This window comes from Lathyrus oleraceus, chromosome 7, assembly GCF_024323335.1.
Source record: "Lathyrus oleraceus cultivar Zhongwan6 chromosome 7, CAAS_Psat_ZW6_1.0, whole genome shotgun sequence".
Taxonomy (NCBI): Eukaryota; Viridiplantae; Streptophyta; class Magnoliopsida; order Fabales; family Fabaceae; genus Lathyrus; species Lathyrus oleraceus.
The window spans coordinates 80,761,737-80,784,184 of record NC_066585.1 but is presented as its reverse complement, the minus strand read 5'-3'; the positions used below and the strand labels follow the sequence as shown (position 1 = coordinate 80,784,184).

At 35.1% G+C, this 22,448-nt stretch overlaps 1 protein-coding gene across 1 annotated transcript; it reads right to left on the bottom strand.

Moving 5' to 3' along the window:
* Positions 1 to 15,472: 15,472 nt before the first annotated feature.
* On the bottom strand, positions 15,473 to 18,985 carry LOC127105528 (MACPF domain-containing protein At4g24290). The gene is made up of 7 exons (XM_051042715.1): positions 18,450 to 18,985; positions 17,692 to 17,930; positions 17,336 to 17,537; positions 17,135 to 17,197; positions 16,863 to 17,055; positions 16,596 to 16,762; positions 15,473 to 16,490 (listed from the first exon to the last, which is right to left on the bottom strand). Exons 1-7 carry the CDS (start codon positions 18,702 to 18,704, stop codon positions 15,804 to 15,806), a joined length of 1,806 nt encoding a protein of 601 aa, XP_050898672.1. The 5' UTR covers positions 18,705 to 18,985; the 3' UTR covers positions 15,473 to 15,803.
* Positions 18,986 to 22,448: the final 3,463 nt, after the last annotated feature.

Here is a 22,448-nt window from a genome sequence, read left to right as displayed (position 1 = left end):
CTCTTCGACCTAAAACCACTATGGATCCTAGATGTAGAGTTGAGTGCCTTATTACTGATCCAACGTTATCCGTAACTGGATGACCATAAAGACAGTTGATGAGTACTCCACGAAGCATGCTGAGGGACATGAGTGTCCTAGATGGAATTTGCCAATCCTGCGTAACAGGATAAATGTCTATGGGCCCAATATTGAACTGGACAAGGGTGACACGGTCTATACCTTGTGTTTGATATAGACATAAGGGAAAAGGGGTAATTATACACATAATTATTATCACAGGAGGTTTTGTCAGATCACATGACATTTTCGTGACTTGGGTAGCAGTGATGTGTTGCTAGATACCGCTCACTGTTTATTATGTTAAATGCGTGATTTAATATAATTGCCAACGCCGCGAAAACCTATAGGGTCACACACAAAGGACGGATTGATGAGAGATAGAATAATTAAGGAACATCATAAGGTACGGTGTACTTAAGTGGAATACGAAATATGGTAAGGTACCAAATACTTAAGTGATTTTGGCATTTTATGAGATATGGGCCAAAATGCACTTAAGTGGGCTTTTTGGCTTGAAGCCCACACAAGTGGTTCTATAAATAGAACCCCTTGGGTAGAAGCATTGTCACTCCACAGTAACTCACTGAGACAGACAACACAACTGAAGAGTTGGAATTTCGTATCTCTCTCTCACTCAAAGCCTTCATTCATAACAGCTAGCACTGCGATTGAAGGAGTCCGTTCGTGTGGACTGAGTAGAGACGTTGTCATCGTTCAACGTTCGTGATCGCCCCGTGGATCTGTATCAAAGGTTTTGATCATTATCAGAGATCTGCACCAAAGGTTTGAATCGCCACAAGAGGTAACGGTTCTATCACTGATCATGCCCATTCGTAAGGATCACTAAATGGAGAAAATTTTAAATTCCGCTGCGCCTTGGTTGGCAATTCTCCAACAATTTTTGCATGAACCGGATGAACAACTTTGACCTAAATTAAAAATTAAATGCTGAATAAAGGTTAATCAAAGCTCAAAGTATGGGGTTAATGATCATTTGGGAATTTCGAGTTGAATGGTAACTCGTTTGGATGATGGGGGTGAGTGGAACTACCAGATCGAAATTGATCTCAGGGTGGTGATCTGATGACTTGGCACAGCTCAGGTGAGGTGCAGGGAAGATTAGTTTGGACTTGGGAAAGTTTGAGGGAACTTTAGGGATGGATTCTGGGCACTTGGTTTGAGTTTAAAAGCTTCAGAACTTAGAAAAGGTATCTCTATTTCTAGAGGTTCGAAACAATTTTATAGCAGAGTATTTATGGATTTTCAAGCTTGTAAAATTAAGGGGAAACCTTACCCTATTTATAGGGAAGGTATTGGGATGGATATGTGAGAGAATAAGTGAGGTTTCTTCATAATATGGAAGTGGCTCGAAGCATGCTCAAGGTTGAACTTGGGGAGACATGTGTGGCTGTGTTCTGACCTTTCTTGCACTCCAGATCAATTTGATTTGGTTCTTAGCATCAATTAGGAACAATAAAGGGCTTGAATCAGAGTTGCTATGCATTTGTCTTTTTGCCATTTTGGGAAAAATTCTACTTTTCACATGAGATCGAGTTTTTTGAATTGTGAGTTGTTGGCATCCAAGTTGACTTACAAACATACCACACTACCATATGCAATGTGTTTGGGGCCATTGGGATCAGAACAAAGTGATTTGAGGCTTGGTGCATGAAATTGCAAAATCTGACTTAGGCATGTCTGGCTTGTGCATCAGGATGATCTTCAATCTTTGAACCAAGGCCAAATGGAATTGGCTCATGCATTTTGTCCAAAACGTGTGCCAAATGTTCCTTGCCATGTCCTTGATTGAATGCAAAAAAGAACCAGGTCAAAAGGAGTTGTGGTTTGAAAATGGCAATGTGGTAAAGTAGTGGTCTTGGTCATGTTTTAGGGCATGGTAGGCATGTTGGACCAACTTGGCCAATGCAAATATTGAGGTCTGTCCTCAATGAATTAGGTCTTAGACCTTGAAACAAAGTTGGAGAAAGACTTAATTAGAACATTTTGCTCGAAGTGGAACTTAAAAATCTTGTGAAATGAGAAAGTTATAGTCTTTGGAACTGGCCATAGACCATTCTTGCCAAAATGTGATCAACCAACATGACCTAAAAATGTAATTTTGTGATTTATTGACTTTCAAGGCACAATGGTGGATGTTTTAAGTTCATATGATCATAACATGATGAGAAATGATAATTGGGGCTTTGTGGAGTGATGTTAGGTCAAATTCATGGGTGGGTCAAATGCCTTGAAAGTTCAAAAACCATGATCAAACTAAGTACTTGTGACATGTATTGGATGAGTGTTTAAATGGTGGATTTTGATTTTAATGGACATGAATTGATGTTGAATGAGTGATGGGGTAATTGGATGATCAAAATGAACAAGGTCAATGATCAAGGGATGCCCAAATTAGGGTTTCTTGAGCCACAAGTTTTATCAAAAACCAAGGTCAGATGAATTAGGGTTTGGTGATGAAAGGGTCGTATTGAGATGTTTCAAAGGTGTGGGGCATGAATAAACTTTGGATTTTAGGGGTCCTCAATGACATGGTCAAGATCCATGGTGGATCATGACTTATACAAGCCAAAGAGGGTCAAGAGCTAGGGTTAGGGTCCTTGAGTGACCAGATGAATCTTGATTCATCTTCAATGGGGACTCACCTTCCAAATTGGGTTTAGAGAGTGAGTGAGATGACTTGAATGATCTTACAAGCTTTGTTGTATTCTTGAGGATGAGATTAGGGTTAAGGTGGATTGGATACACCTTAACATGGCCAGAGGATCTTGAAGCTTCATAGATGAATCCCATGCCTTGAGTTTATGGATTATTATGGATAATTAAGTATATATGCATATGAGATGACATGTATGAGACGTATGCTCATGAGTTTAGGGTTCAAGAAGATGATGTGGAGGTAGGGTAAATTTGAGGGTATGACAGGTGTGTCAATTTTTTATAATTATTGAATATCTTCAAGCTCTACGTTACTACCATTGGTTCCTCTAGAAATAAAGCCCTTTTCCAGGAATACTCTAATTTGAGTGAAAAACACATTTCCCTCATAAGTATTGTAGAAGTAATACCCTTTTGTTTCTTTAGGATACCCCACAAATAAGCGTTTGTCTGATTTAAGCTCAAGCTTATTTAAAATTTGTCAATTTTACATAAAGTTCGCCACCTAAATATTCATGTAAGACATATATGTGGTTTCTTACCACTTTATATCTCATATGGTATCTTCTCAGCCTTTTTGGTTGGAATACAGTTAAACGTGTAAGATGTTGTCAATAGAGCATGTTCCGAAAAGGAGGTTGAAATATTTGTGTGTCGCGTCGTAGATCGAACCATGTCTAACAAGGTTCAGTTTCTTCTCTCAGATACACCATTCCACTATGGTGTTCTAGGAAGAGTAAGTTGGGATAGAATCCCACACTGTTTTAGATGATCACTAAATTCAAGGCTTAAATATTCACCACCTCGATCTGATCGAAAGGTTTTAATATTCTTTCCTAGTTGGTTTTGTACTTCATTTTTGAATTCCTTGAACTTTTCAAAGGATTCAGATTTGTATTTCATTAAATACACATAACCATATCTAGTGTAATCATCAGTAAATGTGATGAAGTACTGAAAACCTCCTCTGGCTGGTGTGTTCAATGGTTCATATGCATTAATATATATGAGGGCCAAAAGATCATTAACCCTTTCATATTTTCCTCTAAATGGGGACTTTGTAATCTTTCCAGTTAAACAAAACTTGCATGTCTTTTATGATTCATAATCAAAAGAGCACAAGAGTCCATCTTTATGGAGTTTACAAATGTGTTCCTCACTTATGTGTCCTAAACGAAAATGACAAAGGTAAGTTGAATTTAACTCATTAGGTTTCATCCTTTTAATATTAATGTTATAAATTGACATTTCAAGATCAGGGACATATAGTCCATTGTTCATTTGTGTTGTAGCATACAATACATCATCCAAATAAATAGAGCAACAATTGATTTTTTATTATGAATGAAAAATAAAACTTATCCAAACAAGAAACATAAATAATATTCATGCTAATTCCAGGTACATAATAACAATTTTCTAACTGAATTCTTAAACAACTAGGTAAAATCAATACATAAGATCTTACGGCTAATGCCACAAACTTTGCTACATTGCCGACTCATAGATCAACCTCACCTTTTTATAATTATCTACTCTTTATTAGTCTCTACACATTAATACAAATGTGATAACCACTTCCAGTATCCAATACCCATGATGTAGAAGTAGATAAATTTATTTCTATAGAAAAAATACCTGAAGTTGAAGTCTCTACTTTATTCTTCTTATCTTCCAGGTACTTTGGGCAGTTTCTCTTCTAGTGTCTGGTCTTACCACAATTAAAGCAAGTGCCCTACTTTGTTATACCTTCGTTAGGATTCAAAGCATGAGTAATATATTTGAGTCTGGAAACTTCCTTGTCTTTCCCTTTACTACCCTGTTAGGTAGGCCTTTCATCCTGCTTCTTTCCATTATTGACCATCAGAATGGCCTTACCTTTTGATTTCAGATACTGCTCAACAGTTCTAAAGATGCCTATCAGTTCTGGCAGACTTTTGCCCATATCATTCATATTGAAATTAAGGACAAATTGACTAAAACTCTCTGACAACGATTGCAGGATCAAATCAGTCACAACATTACTACAAAATATACTTTTGGTAACATTATTTTACTACGGTCATTCAATCCACCGTTATGATATCTCAAATTGGAAGTGTCTGGTTTTATTTTATTTTATCAGAAGACATTTCATTACAGTTGTGCGAAACAACCGTGGTGATAAATTAAGTGTTACAAGCTTTGAATCCCAGCAACAACATTTTCCATTTTTCCTATTAAAAAAAGTGTGTGTCCCTTAAATTCATAAGTTAAACAAAAATTGATTTTTTTTAACTATGGTTCTATTTATCCACCGTGTTAACATGTTCTGTATTTCACTACGGTTTTTATTATCAACTGTGTTGAAAGGCTTTATTGTCAATTAAAACAAAATAAATTCTTTATCTCCTTCATAACATACCTTAAGCAAACCAGACGGCGGCGATAGCAAACTCTTCATCTTCACCATCTTCATTCATTTAGAATGAAAATATTCATCATCTTCATTCATTTGGAATGAAAATATTCACCATATTCATTTTGTGTTCACCATCTTCATTCATTTGGTATTTTCCTCCTCTTTGAAGTATGGTACGTTACTTTTCATGGATGATGTTCTTTGCTTTTATTCCTTTTTTGTTGATTTTATTGTTACTTTTCATGGCTGATTTTCATCGATTTCATTGCGTTTTTGAATCTTCGTCAACTCCGTCAGAATAATACAGTCACAATGGACATATATATATTGCAGTGTTCATATTGTTCCTGGTTCATAGTTCATTGCGCTTTTTTGTTGTTAAATATTATATTATTGTGATGAAATGCATATGCTTTAGGTTTAGTGTTATATTATTGTTATGAATATGCTTTAGGTTTGGATATGATTTAGGTTTAGGTTTTGGTGCGCCACTCACATTATTCTTTTGATATAAATTTCAGAATTTATTATGGATCATATTTGGATGAAAGTTGATATATTAGGCCTGGTATATGGGAAATGGGTTCTTAAATTCCTTGAATACGCTAAACAAAATCTTCTCAAAAATGATGGTATATTTTACTGTCCTTGTGTTATTTGAGGGAATGTCAACAAAGGTACAAAGGAATAAATACCCCCATCACATATATTGTGATGGTATATGTCAAAATTATATTATAGGAATGTGGCATGGTGGAGTGGATATAAAGCCAAACACGGCGTCACAAATTCATGAAGTTGATGAAGATGAATATATGGACGATCGACTAGAACATATGTTTTGTGGTATTATAAAATCTTCTTTTTGGAAAGCCCATATTTATGATACTTTATGTAGTGATAATGACACTCATTGATATAAGGGGTGCAAAAGTTCTACACGATTGTCTGCGGTGTTAAAATTGTTTCACAAAATTGCTTGGTTTTTTGAAATAAATGCTACCAGAAGATAACAATTTTCCGAGTCATTGTTATGATACCAAGAAGATATTGTGTCCAATGGGTTTAGAGTATATCAAAATACATGCATGCCCTAATGATTAGATATTATACAGGAAATAGTATAAAAATTTGGATCAATGTTTGGAATGTGGTGTGTCATGTTATGGTACTTGCCAATAATTTCAAGATTCAAGAGACTTTTTTTTCTAATGTGAATGATGAAAAGAATATTAGATGGCATGCTGATAAAAAAATATGATGGAAACATTCTCCATGTAGCTGATTCTTTGCAATGGAATAATATTGGTTCGTTGTTTTCAGATTTTGGCATTGAGTCAAGAAACCTTAGGTTTGGGCTTTCCACCGATGGCATGAACCCTTTTGGTAATCTGAGTACTAACCATTCTTCGTGGCCTATTATTCTCATGATTTACAACCTATCTCATTGGTTGTGCATGAAGCGCAAGTATATTTGTTAATTATGATGATTTATGGACCACGATAACCTGGAAACAACATAAATGTTTATATAAGTCCATTAATTGAATATTTAAAACTTTTGTGGGAGGAAGGTGTTCAAGTTGAGGATGCATATTCTGGTGAAAAGTTTAAGATGCTTGCAATATTATTTTGCATAATCAACAACTTTCCTGCATATGGTAATTTGAGTAAATATAGTGTCAAAACACATAAAGTGTGTCATATATGTGAATTTAATACCTTTAATTGAGGATTATGGAGGGCTTTTAATGGGGAGTAGGAGTTTAATGTGGCTCTTAAACCTTTAATCAGAGATGGAGTTTATCAACGACAGAAACACATTAATGTTGCCTTTGGAAAGAGAAAAAAAGAAAAAGGGTCAGTTAAGAAAAATATATGGAAAAAGAGGTATGTGTTCTTTAATCTTCCATATTGGTCAAGTCTCGACGTAAGACATTGTCTTGATGTGATACACGTGGAGAAAAATGTGTGTGGTAGTTTGATTGGAACACTTCTAAACATTCTAGGAAAGACTAAAGATAGTAAGAATTCTTGTCTCGATATGAAGGTGATGGGTATATGAAAATAGTTGACTCCAATAGACTTAGGAAAAATAACGTATCTGCCTCCGACATGTCACGCTATCTAAAAAGGAAAAAAATTGCAAGTGTTTGCATGGTATCAAATTTCCCCAAGGTTAATCATCAAACATCAAGAAACTTGTATCAATGAAAGATCTCAAGTTAATTGGTTTAAAATCTCATGACTATCATATCTTGATGCAACAATTTCTACCAGTGGCTATTTGTGGCATCCTACCAAAAAAATGTGAGAGTAACTATAACTAGATTGTGAGTATTCTTTAATGTTATATGTAATAAAGTTTTTAATTTCAAAAAATTAGATGAATTAGAAGATGAGACTGTCATAATCTTGTGTCAATTGGAGATTTATTTTCCTCCATCATTTTTTGACATTATGGTTCACTAATTTGTTCATCTAGTAAGAGAAATCAGATTTTGTGGTTTAGTTTATTTAAGGTGGATGCATCCAATAGAGAGATACATGAAGAATCATCATCGACCGGAAGCTTAGATTCTTGAAAGGTGCATCACATAAGAAGTTGTTGAGTTTTGTACAAATTATTTGTCGGAAGTAGAGTCTATAGGAATTCTAAAGTCTCATCATGCTGACAAATATGAAGGTAGAGGTACTCAAAGTTTAAATGTTGAGTCAATGACTTGGGATGTAGTTCTTCAAGCACATTTCTATATATTGAATAACCTTGATGAAGTTCAACCTTACATAGCTACTCACAAAACACTTGTGATGAAACAAAAAATCCTCGAATGAGTGATAAGTTGTTGTTGATAGAACATAACAAGAAATTCATAGATTGGTTTAATAAAAAAATATCTAATGATGATAGCGCATCTGAGATAATTAAATGGTTGTTATACATGCCAAAATTTAATGTGATAACTTGGACTGCATACGATATTAGTCATTTTTCCTTTCATACAAAATCAAAAGATGATCGTAGTACAATGCAAAATAGTGGGGTTATGGTTGAGGCCAAATCCATGTATTTCTTTAGTTCAAAAGATAAGAATCCTATATTAGAATCCAGAATGTTTTATGGTGTCATTGAGGAGATTTGGGAGATTTATTATGTTATTTCCAAAGTGCCTTTATTTAAATGCAAGTGGATTCCTAATAATAATGGTGTACAAATTGATGACTTAGGATTCACCCAGGTTGACTTAGGCAAGTCAACTAATATGACTAAACCATTCACATGGCTTCTCAAGTAAACCAAGTTTTCTATGTGAATGACCCTTCAGACATATCAGGGAGATGGTCAATCATTCTCCAAAGAAAATATATTCTTCGTAGTGATGAAAGTTTTGATATTCCTTTCACTCCTTCTTACAGAACACACGTGCTACCTCATATGATGAAGTTGATAGAGATGTTGTGCATGATATTCGTAACGATCATAAAGAAGACATATGGGAAAATTAACAAGTAAGTATATTATTCTTTATTCATAATTTATTGTAATTATAATTTCTAAGTTTATTTACTAACAAGTATGAATATTTGAAATTACATGTGTTTAAAGTCAAGACCCCAAGAGACAAGACACCAAAGACAAGAAACCAAAACACAAAGATACAATTATTTGATGAAATGATGTGTAAATTGTAGGTTGTTTTGTTCCATTTTGGTTGTGATGTAATATACAATTTTTGAATTTGATGTAATATAATTTTTGATATAATACGATTCACATATGCGTGTTGTTGTTTATGGTCTAATATGATTTCACAAAAATACAAGTTAATACACAAATTACAAAAAAAATAGTAATCTGACACATGGCTTCGCAAGTGACTCTGATACCACTGAAGGGAAATCGCGATACAAAGCGTAGTGGAAAAAAATTCCCTTTATTTGATCCTTACAAATGATGCATGATCAGTGATAGAATGATTACCTCTTTTGGCAATTAACACCTTTGATGCAGAATCAGAGGAATGATCACGAATGTTGAATGAAGAACAACGCCTCCACTCATTCCACATGAACATAGTGCCTTCAATCTAAATGCTAGCTAATACAAATGAAGAATTTGAGAGATAGATAGATAGATAGATAGATAGATAGATAGATAGATAGATAGATAGATAGATAGATAGATAGATAGATAGATAGATAGATAGATAGATAGATAGATAGATAGATAGATAGATAGATAGAGTTCAAAAACAAATTTGCATCAAGTAAAAAATCTTTTGCACAAGGATTCTATTTATAGAACGACTTGTGTGGGTTGCAAGCTAAAAAGCCCACTTAATTGTTTTGTACCTTATGGTGTACTATATTCCACTTAAGCGTACAGTACCTTACCATATTTCTTATTCCACTTAAGTTCATCATACCTATGGTATTCTACCATTCAATTAAGTGCACCGTAATCTCTCATCAATTTGTCCTTATCCTTATGTGTGTGACCTTGTAGGTTTTCGTGACGTTGGCAATTATATTAAATCACATATTGAATACAATAAATAGTGAGCGGTATCTAGAAATACATCATAGCTATCCAAGTCATGAAAAAATCATGTGATCTGACAAAAACCTTTATGTGATAATACTTGTGTGTATAATTACTCTTTTGCCATCATGTTTATATTGAACACAAGGCATAGACCGTGTCACCCTTGTCCAGTTCAATATTGATCCCAAAGACATTTATCCTATTATACAGGATGAGAAAATTCCATCTAGGTCACTTATGTCCCTCATCATGATTTGTGGAGTACCCATCAACTGTCGTTATGGTCATCCAGTTACGGACAACGTTTGATCAACAATAAAATGGTTTTAGGTCGAAGCACTACTACAAATAATACATTTCATGACAAAGCTTTCACCTCAACCAATGAAAATCTGAGGTCAAATGACTTGAAATGCATCATTTGTTTTAAAAGTTTAATCTTATACCCCAGTTTTGTAGAAAATCGACAGCTTATGTAGCTTAGGATTTGAGTTTCGATTCCCAACTCCTGCAAATTTATGCTTTATTTAGAAGCGAAAATTCTCCATTATTTTATAAACCATCTTATACCTCGGTTTTCCAGAAAAATCGATATTAAAAGTTGATTGATATTTTATTTAAATAAATTGAGTGCAGTTTTTACCTCAGATTTGTTCTCTCGATTTTTCTGAAAACTGAGATGTAAAATTTAAATAATATTTTACTCACTTGTCAGAATGTTAAGTTTCATTCACTTTTTATGCCCTAGCACTTTTCTTCGACTGAAACACCATTCTCTCCACCTAAGAAACTGAAACACCATCTTCTCAAAGGAGGAAGAAAGCTCAAACCTCAAACCAACACTTTTTTGATATGTTAAACTCTCACTGTGTTGTTGTTATTGATGTATTTGTAGTTATTGTTGTTTCTGTTGTTGTTGAAGTTGATGATGTTGTTGTTGTCGTCGTTGTTATTGTTGTTGTTATTGTTGTTGTTGTTGTTGTTATTGTTATTGTCATGGTTTTTTAGACTTAGGGTATAATGTAGTATTGTTTTTGTTGTTATTGTCATGTTTTACAACTGAATTGGCACTCAAACAGTTAGAAGAAAACAAGGCGCCCACAAAGAGGCGAAATGTGTCGAACTACAACACATGTATCAAAACACGAGCTGGAAAAACTAACCTTGAAAGCATGACTTTATCAAGCAAGATTGCCGATAAAATAAAGAAGTAGAGCAGTAAGTTTATACTTTGATCAATTATTTTTATAGTTGGATAAGGGGAGCTAATGTCTCTGTCATTTGTAATCACATTAAGAACTCTTTAAGTATACTATGAATAAGAGGGTGACTCTCTTTTTCTTCCTATGCGAGTAAGGTTTTTAATGAGGTTCCCCCTATTTGTGTTGCATTAGTTTTTATAGGCCCGCGTGTTATGAAGGAATGATATAACCTTGAAGTAACTATTGGACTTCCACCGGAAGATCCTTGCAGCCTCTTAAGGCAATACAAATATGATGGACTTCCACAGAAAGATCTTTGCTACCTCTTAAAGCAATATGAATACGTTGGACTTTCATAGGAAGATCATTGTCGCCTCTCAAGGAAATATGAATATGTTGTACTTCCATATGAAGACCATTGCCTCCCAACGAGGCGAGTATAGTCTCTAGACTTCCACCCGAAGGTCTTTGCCGCTCTGCGAGGCGAATGCAAACGCCTCGCTTGAGAGATTTGAAGTCTCATTTGGCAGGCTAGGTGTGTAACATTTCCTGAGGGAATGAGAATTCCATCGAACATGCTTAAGAAAACTTCTCTTCTGAGGGACTTAGAGTTTCCTTAGGCGGGATCCAACATAAATTCACGCCAAAGGGACCCGGCCGAAGTCTAGACAAAGAAAATTAAAATCTTGTCTGAGGACTTGATAGAAGTCTCGCCCGATAGGTCCAACGCCTTGCCTGGGAGACTTAAAGTGTCATCAGTTGGGCCACATATGTAACTTCTCATGAGTGACTGAGAATCCCATCAAACAGGCTTAAGTAAACTTCTCGCCTGAGGGACTTCTAGTTTCCTCAGGCGAGATCTAACATAACGTCACACCCAAAGGACGTAACCGAAGTCTAACCCAAGAGACTTAAATCCTTCTCTGGGGGCTTTATAGAAGTCTCGTCTGAGAGTCCAACTCCTTTCTTGAGAGACTTGTGTGAGAGCCTCTTCCGTTTAGATATGTTTTGCATGATGTCAAAACTAGGAAATAGCATTTATGTATATTGGACGGTATCATCCAAGTTTAGCTGTGCATTTTAGCTTTCTTGCATTAGGAAGCATGTCAACATCATTGGAAATGGTCTGGAAAATATTTGTGCATTAAAATAGAGTGTTGAGTGAGAAACTTAGTTTAAGTGAAAAATCTTCATTATATGTTGGCACATACGAATACAGGTCGACTTATAGATGACTTTTTTAAACTTCAAGTCGACATATAGATGGTAGGGGTCGGCACATACGCCGCATTATTAAAGCCAGTAGCTTTTGTCTTATGTGTTGAGTCTTCAGGTCGACCTATAGGCAGCACATAGCCTTATAGGTTGACACATGCTTCCAACAGGTCGACACATGACTTGAATAGGTCGACACATGACTCGTATAGGTCAACCTATTGACTAAACTTTTTGAAAAATTGCATTTGTTCCCTTTCCTTTTGAATTCCTTTTTCCTCTCATGAGTCTCACACATATAAATACTTAGTACATGCATCATATAGTAAGGTTTCTAGAGTGATTAAAACCTACATGAATCTAGGATTTCAAGGCATCTCATCATCTTCAATTCAATCTATGCATACACACAATCAAACTACACATACTCATTTTTTGATTGGGTACCATCTAGATTAGGATTGATAACGTCCAGTTAGGTTTGTTGTACCGGGAATATTGGGTTGCGATCTTTGAGGGATTCAAATAAGAAAACCGATTTGGGGTTTTCCTTCAAGATCTTTGGGGTTTTAAGGCTTTTTTCAAGATTGTGCAATTTAGATTCAATCGAGTGAAAGCCTTGAGAATAGGTGTGTCGGCAAGGGAGTAGCGTGAAACGGTGGATCGCATTGACAAATCTTGGGTTCAACAAGTGTGAGCTTTGGACTAATTCAGCTGGGTGAAAGCCTTGAGACAAGGAGGACGTGCAAGGAAGTAGCAACAATAGGTGAATTGAAGCGACATTGTTTGTGACTTGATCAAGCTTTCATCAAGGTTTTTGGAGGTGCTAGAGTCAAGAATAAACCTAGGGTTTGTGGGATTTGATTTCTCATCTCTTGTATTGATACTTTTACAAAGTAAGATTTATTATATTAATATCTCATTTCGAATTCGAATTGAGGGCAGACATACCCATAGCAAGGTCGATTGGGAAACTGCCTAAACAAATCCTTGTGTACTCTCTCTCTCTATCTCATTTATTTTTTGGTTCACAAATTATTAATTACTTTGATATCTTGATCAACATTATTTGGATAATAAATTTTGAAATCTTTGAAAAATTGTGTTAGTGTAGTAATCACTTACCATTTGGTAGTGATTGGTTGTTAAGAACTACAAATATTACACTAATATCCAGACTTTGTTGATTACACGCAAAGTGTTTGATGAATTGTGTCAACTAGCCTTTAGTGTGTTGTTGACATTGGAGATAGATAGTTACTATAGTAGAGTATTCAATTTAGTGGTAGAAGTATTGGTAAATCAACTTGTGAATTATTACCATACCATTGGTACTCATACGCATATCCGAGTTTTTCAATAGAAGGTTCGGTTAAACGATTTTGGATCCGGGAAATATTTTAAACTTGTTTCCACGCCATAAATTTTTCTAAATCAAAGTTTTGAATAAAATTTTAATTTTAGATCTATTCACCCCCCCCCCCCCCCCCCACCCACCCCTCTAGATCTAGGCTTATCGTCTAACAACTTGAAGTCTCATCAGTCTGGCCACATATTTACTTCGCTTGAGGGATTGAGAATCCCATCGAACAAGCTTAAGAAAACTTCTCGCCCGAGAGGCTTAGAGTTTCCTTATACGAGATCCAACATAAAGTCACTCCCAAGGGATGTGATCGAAGTCTATCCTAATAAACTTAAAGGATTGACTGAGGGCTTGATAGAAGTCCCTTCCGAGAAGTCGAACACCTTGCTTGAGAGACTTAAAGTCTCATCAGTCGGGTCAGATATGTAACTTCACCTGAGGGTCTGAGAATCCCATCAAATGTGCTTAAGCAAACTCCTCTCCTGAGAGACTTGAAGTCTCATCAGTCAGGCTCAACATATAACTCCCTTGAGGGAATCAAAGTCTCGTCAAATAGACTTATTTAAACGTGTTGTCGGAGTTACTTAGAGTTTCCTCGTGCGCGATCCAACTTAAAGTCTTGCTTGAGACTCACCTAAAGTCTCTCCTTAGGGACCTAACTATTAAGTCTCTCCTAAAGGACTCGACAGTAAGTCTTGCCTGAGGGACTCTTCTATTAAGTCTCATCTGAGGGACTCAACTATTAAGTCTCGCCCGAGTTACTCGACATTAAGTCTCGCCTGAGGAACTCTATTATTAAGTCTCGCCTAAGGGACTCAACTATTAAGTCTCTTCTAAGGGACTCGACATTAAATCTCTCTTGAGAGACTTGACTTTTAAGTATCTCCTGAGCAACTCGACATTAAATATCACTTGAGGTACTCAACTATTATGTCTCGCCTAAGGGACTCGTGTAATCTCTCATAAAGAAAAAGCCTCCTGGTATAGATCCGTACAAGGGAGTCTTAAGGATATGAGTACTTTTATTAATCATTTCGCCTTTTACCAAGTCATCATGCTTGAGGGACTATGTAGTGTTATATTTTATTGGATCCTAATAAGGAGCATCCAAAAAGGGGCTAGCACCCAAAGAAGGGGAAGTCACCCCTTAGGGCTAGCGAGGGATAGCCCAATGAAAGGATAAGTCCCCCTTTGTTGAACTTAGGTCAAGATACCTAAATGGTCAGTCAAAAGGGGGAACCACTTCCTACATGATTCTAGGAAGATTAAGTTTTTTCTTGACCACTTTCTTGGTCATGGAGGTGGGACATAACCGTCCACTAACTCTACAACGCAAGCCCAAGAGAGCCTTTATAAATATATCACCTAGCCGGTGAGAGGGGCAGATCTTAACTCTTACGCTTAAACATGAGCAACAAAGACCTATACATAGTCTCTCACCTCACATGAACAGGTCCTCTAAACCACCACACAACACCACCGTATAGGATTTCTCACCGTGGTGGGCAAGTCTTATCTACCATACAACGTAATGTACCTACTAAAGCCTCTAAGTACACCTGCTCTTACAGAGATGATATGCACGTGGATACTTTTTAACCATTACACTTTCATTTTTAAGTGTTATTTTTAGATGATTTTTTTTTTACTTCGTTTTCAAAATAATATTAATTGATTTTGTAAAAATTATCTATGATACAGAGAAAAAAGTCAAATAAATTAATAAATAATTAAAAATATTATAGATCAAAAGAATATATCTGAAAAATAACAAAATTTATTAGTTTTTTTATATATATGAAAAGTCAAAATGATACTTATAAAAAACACAGAGCAAAGATTAATAATATTAATTAAATAACACATCTGAAAAATAATGATTAATATTATATTAAAAAATAAAAAATAATCACTGATTAATTCCGAAACATTTTTTTAAAAATAGATCAGTTAATTTAATTTGAGACTGGAGTATATACAAATACCATAAAGTAACTTTTCCAGAGTTTAAAACGAATACCTTTTCATTGTCTGCATGAAGGAAGCCACTAACACAGAAACACATTCAAAAAAACACAGACAAAAAGACTAAGGTGTTACACAAACTTTTCTCAACACCACATCAAGGAATTCTCTCAAAACATCTGTTGTGTATGTATACATTCATACATACATACACAAACAAAAATGACAATATCAAATAGTAACACCTATAATGAATAGAGAAAATGTACAACAGAAAAGAATCAGACACTATTATGTACACATGCACAGATTGAACTACTTAACCGGAAAAAAATTCATCTTCATTCTCCACCTCTCTCGCGTTTGTTATTTTCAATAACTTCCCGTCTCTTCATCCGGTGAAATCGCGGTTAAAAGAGAATATTTTACTTTAAGCGATATTTTGCCCTTCTCCACAAAAAGCCTTGCCCCAGACACAACCCAGTAGCCAGGCAAATCTTGCGGTCCTCTTGTCATTTCTGTTGTGTCAACAAACCTCAGAAGTTTAGGTGATTGAGCAGGTACGGGAGGACCTCCGGGGTATAAGGCAGAGTTGACATTTACGTCCGATGGCTGTGGCGGTGGCAGTTTTTGTGGACCTGAAAACCGAGTGCTGATGAAAGTTGAGATCATTCCGGATTTCTGAGTCAAGCCAGGCGAACCATCCCATTCAGGATTTCTCACACGTGATGCGTTGGCAACTTTACAGAAGTGAAGCCTTAGGAAGAGAACTTTCTTCAGACCAGCTTCTCCCACTTCGAAGTGAGCACCGGTCACAACAGAATTGTCATCGTAGGATTCAACAGGAGCCGTGCAAATATGAGAGAAACTCTTCCACTGGACCTTTTCGTAATATTTACGCTCTGAAGAGGTGTCGGATACATTCCCATTAGTCTCTCCCTCAAGTTGGAATGTCTTGGGGAGGGAGGAGAGGTGCTGCAAATGGATTGCCAAACAATTACTTTTCTTTCCTTCCAAATGCAATCGAAGGCCTGTCACAGGCTTCATTCCTACATCAACCTGCGCGAAGCTTAGGGTCAGACCAAATTTATCACCGCATTTGTCACGTACAGAAAATCTAACAATGTGTTGTTTTGAATGATTAAATAAATCAAGCAGCATTACCGGTGTTGTGTTCACATAGAGCTTAGGACCCATGAAACTGAACTGTAAAGATGAAGAACTATGCGACTTTCTATCAGGACCAAGGACAAGCTCACCAAATACAGGGGCCCATTGCCTCGGAAGCTGGAACTCCAAAAATTGATGCAGTTCATCAATTTGTGGTTTATCTGCAGTTAGAAATTACAGCTACATTATGAGTGATTCCATAGGCTTTGAGACTAAATGTGAATAACTAAATGACTAAACGAGCCACGTTTAGTTGCTTACATCTTAAATAGAGATTTATGGCATGAGTTAAATATCCGCTCCCGTTTATTCCACCAAGTAGAGATGTAATTGGTACGAATGACATTGATATTACGTCAGGTTGAGACAAAACGGTTTGGCACCACTCATCATGTTTTAAATCGTTCCTCCCATTTCCACCTTTCCTTTTGCACATAAACTTGATATCCTGAACCTAAAATGTTCAACGAGCAGGAGGAAAATAGTAAGAACATTTGTCGTGTTTAAAGTTCAATTTAAAAACAAATATTCACCTCTGATTCATGGTAGGACTGAGCTTGAATATCAAGGAATCCTAGTCCGTTGTCCTTCATAAACTGGGAGGAAAGAGAGGAAAATATAAGTTGTGCTAACAATTAGCATACGGTAATGCAATCTTTTACTTATAAAAAAGCAAAACGTAACCAGAGATATATGGAACCAAAAAAAGAAAACAACCGGATAAGCTTTAAAACCTTTTCTTTCTTATTAAATGCCCCATCGGTAGTGTTATTTTGTCCAGCCTGGCGCAGGAAGAATTCGTCCGCCAAGTCCTTCAATTTTTTCTGTACATCAGAAGGTTGTAGGGGAGACGAATACTGTTGCTTAGCATAAATTATATCGGTTCCCCCTATTTTCACCCCGACAACAGCATGGGTTCCATATTTCTCAATGAACCTGAAAAGATTATTTACAAGTTGCAACTCAAAGTGTATATACTAAACTGGTTTCAGTAACATGATAAATGTCGTCAAAACTACTGCGATGCAAATAACGAAAAATCCAAGACTCCTCCTAGTTGAGAGCAGGAGTGAGACCTTTCATAAAGTACCTTGCCAATGCAGCGGGATCCCATGACGAAGGAACATCTTGTTTGACATGATCACTCAGAACCACATGTGCTTTATCAAGTGCTATGTTGTAAAGTGTAATGGAGACACCATCAAATGCAAGACTCTTGGTATTGGCTGCATCTCTTTGCCAAACACCTGAAAACTGAAACACCGAATTGAAATGGCCCGTCGGAATCTTGCCCGACAACGACACCTCCTGGTTGAACTTCTCTGACATCTAAATCATAAACAAAACAAAAACACATACATGCCTAGTCAGTCACACCAACAATCCCCACCCTTCAATACTTCAACAATAATAACAACAAACACATGCCAAAAAATTTCATTTCACCATAATAATAACAGGTGTAGATAGGACAATTTGGTCATGAAATAAACAAAATTCTAAAATAACCCCAGAAGCACAGACAACAAAAACACGACACCAACACCAACAAAATCACACATTTTATTCAAAAGTGTCGGGTGCTAAAGAACATATTACTATTCTTAGACCTTTTGGATTTGTCAATTTAGTTATGAGATTATCTTGAATGAGTAATATCATAAATAAATTTTAATTTCTAGAATCATTTATGAATTTCACTAATGGCCAAATTACCAAAATACTACCTTGGGAAGTAAAAAATTTCTAGTACAAATTTGGTTCTCTAGACCCACATAATAACCTTGAGCAAAAACTAAAAAAGGAACAAACTTTACAGTTAAGAAGCAGAAAAAGAAAGAAAAACACCTGCTGAAAAGAAAGAACGTCAGAAGAGAATCTCATACGGTCGCCTTTATCGCAATTGATGGATTTGGGGACATTGGGAATCGAAACGCGACCGGGAAGTTGGACAGTCCGAAGGTTGTGGTGATCAATAGCAATCAATTTGGAGTGATATTTGCATGATTTGAGTTTGAGATCGTTGGTGAGATCGTAACCTAATCCAACGGACTTTATGACATCTTCTACAGACAGTACCTTTTTCTTACTTGACATGTTCATCTAATGATTGTTGTTCTTCTTGAAACGTTGGTGAAACAAATAAGGAGTAGATTTTGTGTTTATGGAAAGCGAAAACGAAAATGAAAAGCAAAAGAAGAAGAAGAAGAATTGGATGTTGTGTTTTTTTTTTTTGTCAATAGTCAAAGAAATGGTGCAGTAGCAGTATTATTGTATTTGGTTTAATTTATGAGTTCTTTCCTAAAACATGCTGTAATGTTTTTACGACACTGACTGGTCAAACCAGTCACGTTTTCCAAGTTTTGTTTGTTTTTATTGTGAATGAGTAAAATGAACATGAAATTAATGATATTAATTATTTATGGCTTTTGTAAATCGATTAGGTACTCTTGTGTTTTAGGTGGTATCTAAAATTTTAGTTAAATCAATTAATTAATTATTATAATAAAATGACATTTGATTAAGGATGAGTAGGTATTTAAATAAAATGACACGATCAACTAGTAATTCATAATGAGAATTGGAGAACACGTAGCTCGATTGCTCAAAGTTATCCCAACTTTATTAACTTGTTGAACAAGGATCCAACTTGATCACTTTATTCATAAAGATACTTTGAATGCTACTTTGGATTATTTTGCTAAAATTTTGGTATCACTATTGCACAGCGTGTTGAGCTTATTAGAGTGATGTTGGCCATTCATCAATTGCTTACAAGATGGGATGACATGACTTTTAAAAAATCATAACATTGTGCCATGAAATTTTAAAAAATAGATGGAAAATTGTTTGGTTTTGACTTCCTTCAGCTAGTTTTATCGGAATGACAATGGGTTTTCAATGTAATGTTTTTAATGAAACAAATGTTATGTATCTTTTATGTTTTGACCTAGTCCTTCAATTTATACTTTTTATTTTTATTTTTAATAAATGTTAGAATTGTATGATTAGGAGATAAGCTTCAGGTGTCAACCTAATTGAGATGTTAACGCATGTCATCTATCTCTCATTCTTCTTATTCTTAAAAAAAAAATATTAATTATGTTCAATTAATTATTAATAAATAAAATATAATATTATAATTCTTTAACAATCTAATTAGTTGAACTAACCAATTCCTTCAAAAAAAATAATCAAATAAAATTTTCAATAATTGTAAAAAAAAACTCATTAGTTAGTTAATACATTATGTGCTGAATGCCCGCTATTTGTATTTATGATCTGGGTCGATTATAATGGTCATCAGTAGACTATTCAGAAGGAGTTATAATTCGTCTAGAACATTCACAACAGAGGAGAACTACTCTACAAAAGAAAAGAATACAGATGATCCAATTCCGAAATACATCCAACGACTATTGTATTCTATGACTAGCAAATAACAAGTTGTTATAACTTCTCCATTATATAAGGAGAAGGCGTTACTACAAATAATATATTTCATGACAAAACTTTCACCTCACACAATCAAAAACAGAGGTAAAATGTCAAGGCGCGTCATGTTTTATATTAGTTTTTTGTTTAAATAGTCTTTTCGTCCCTATAAGTTGGCGAGTTTTTTTTTTGTCCCTATTTTTTTTTGTTGAAGTCCCTATATGTTACTTTCTTGTTCGTGTTAGTCTCTAACATCAAAGTTTTGTTGGTCCATGTGGCAATGGAGAATTTAACAAAATATTTTTTTGCAACTGTTAAGATTCAAACCCACACTCTTTGGTTAACATGCCTGAACCTTTGCCACTCATCCATAAGCTTCCTTTGTTTAACCTTTGCACCGAAATTGTAAATATGAAAATTTATGTTCATTTTTTGTTCTTGAGAGAGATCATGCACTTGCATACCTTATTTACACTAATTGATGTTCATGAAACAGGAGCATGATAATGATAATGACATGCTCCAACTTCAACCCTTCTTAAACTAACTTGACATTGCATTCCATCTCTCTCATATTGTTGCCATATGTGTATATACATACATGAGTGTATTTGTTTTAGAAAATGCTCCACCATCATGCATACATAAAAATCACTTTGGTACTTTGAGAAACTAAGAATTCAAACCTTACTTCAAAAACAAAAATGAATATGAAGCTTTAATGGAAGATGATGGTGAAGGCTGTGAGAGAAATAGTGAATAATAAAGTTACATAATCAAACTAGCAAAGATAATTATGGTTTGAAATGGTGGAGAACTAAATAAAGATACATGAATACCTCATAAACAAATACATTGAAGGTGGCAAGAAACACAAGAAATAGGGGATTTGAATTGGGTTTCTAAAAAGGAAAGCTTTTTAAAACCAACACAATCAAATAATAACACAAACAAGAAAAATAACACAACTATTTTTATCCTGGTTCGCTGTTAACAAAGTTACCTCCAGTCCACCCACCAAGGTGATTTTGCCTTCTCAATAAGGACTTAATCCATTATAACTGAAATTGATTACAGACACTACAAAGACAACCCACCTTTGTCTTCTTAAGTCTATATGACTAAAACCTAGTCACTCAAGGAAACCACTCAAACAATTTGAGATTTGCAATATTGTGCTTACAATATTGCTTCTAAAAAAGTAGATTAACATAAGTTAAGTACAATGAATTTCTCACACAATAACGAACAAAAGCTGTATGTGTGTTTACAAAAACTATACACAAATAAAATCAAGTTCAACAAATAGCGTTGTGTATGAGCGTAGTATTGCGCAATGAATTGGCAACTTGTCCAATCATACAAGTCTTCTTTATATTAGTGTTGGAGGGTAGAATTAGAATAGCAAAATTGCAGATGTCTCTTGGTATAACGGTTTTCATATAGGAGACAAAATGGTGCAATAGTATTGTTCTAATCCCACAAAATTAGTGTAATTGAGGGAAAAGTGATCTTGTATTATGTACTATTTTCCTAACGCAAAACCTTTTGATCTTATCTTCTAATCTTCAGAGGCTTCTGAATAAATGATGTTGAAGCATGCTTAGAAGGATCAAGAGACTAGTTAAGAGAATCTTTGGAATCTTGGTCTTCATAATCTTGACACAGTTCCTTAGAACTTGGTCTTTAGAGTCTTCAAATCTTGTTCTTTAGAGTCTTCAGAACTTGAGAGTGCAAAATCTTGAAGGCTTGACAATCCTTCAAAGGCTCACAATCAGAGTCACAAACTGAAGCTTTAGAATAAAATGTTCATCAGAACCACTGTCTAAGAGCTTTCTAGAACTTTACAGCATCTTGTAAAGCATATTGTATCTCTTTAGAATCAGAGTGTGTTAAGTCTAGAATTTGATGACGTCACAGTCAATTCTTCAGAGTCAGAACCTGTTAGCAAAAGTTACACACTAGACAAAAACCATTAGGGTATAAAATTGTTCTCTTAGAAACAATGCATTGTTATCATCAAAACTAAGGGTCAGGTGCATAACCAAACCGTGTTCTTACAATCTCCTCCTTTTTATGATGACAAAACTATGTATTTCGATGAACAATTTTTACTAGATTTAATCATATAAAATTATCAAAGTGAGGTTTGTAAGCTCCCCCTGGATTTTATAATGTTAAAAGTTATTTTTTAGCATAAAATATCAGAGTTAGGTTCGTAAGCTCTCCTTGAATTTAAGACTTAAAATAATCTTAACATATATAAAAAATTTAATTAGCATGAAAGAAATAACTTCCCATAAGGCAGAAGTCTGGTTACTATGAATGTAGTAACTTATCATAATACAAAAGCTTGGGTACAGAAGTATTTCATTTCAGAAACGGTTTTTCTTGAGTGTTAGAAAGTCTAGT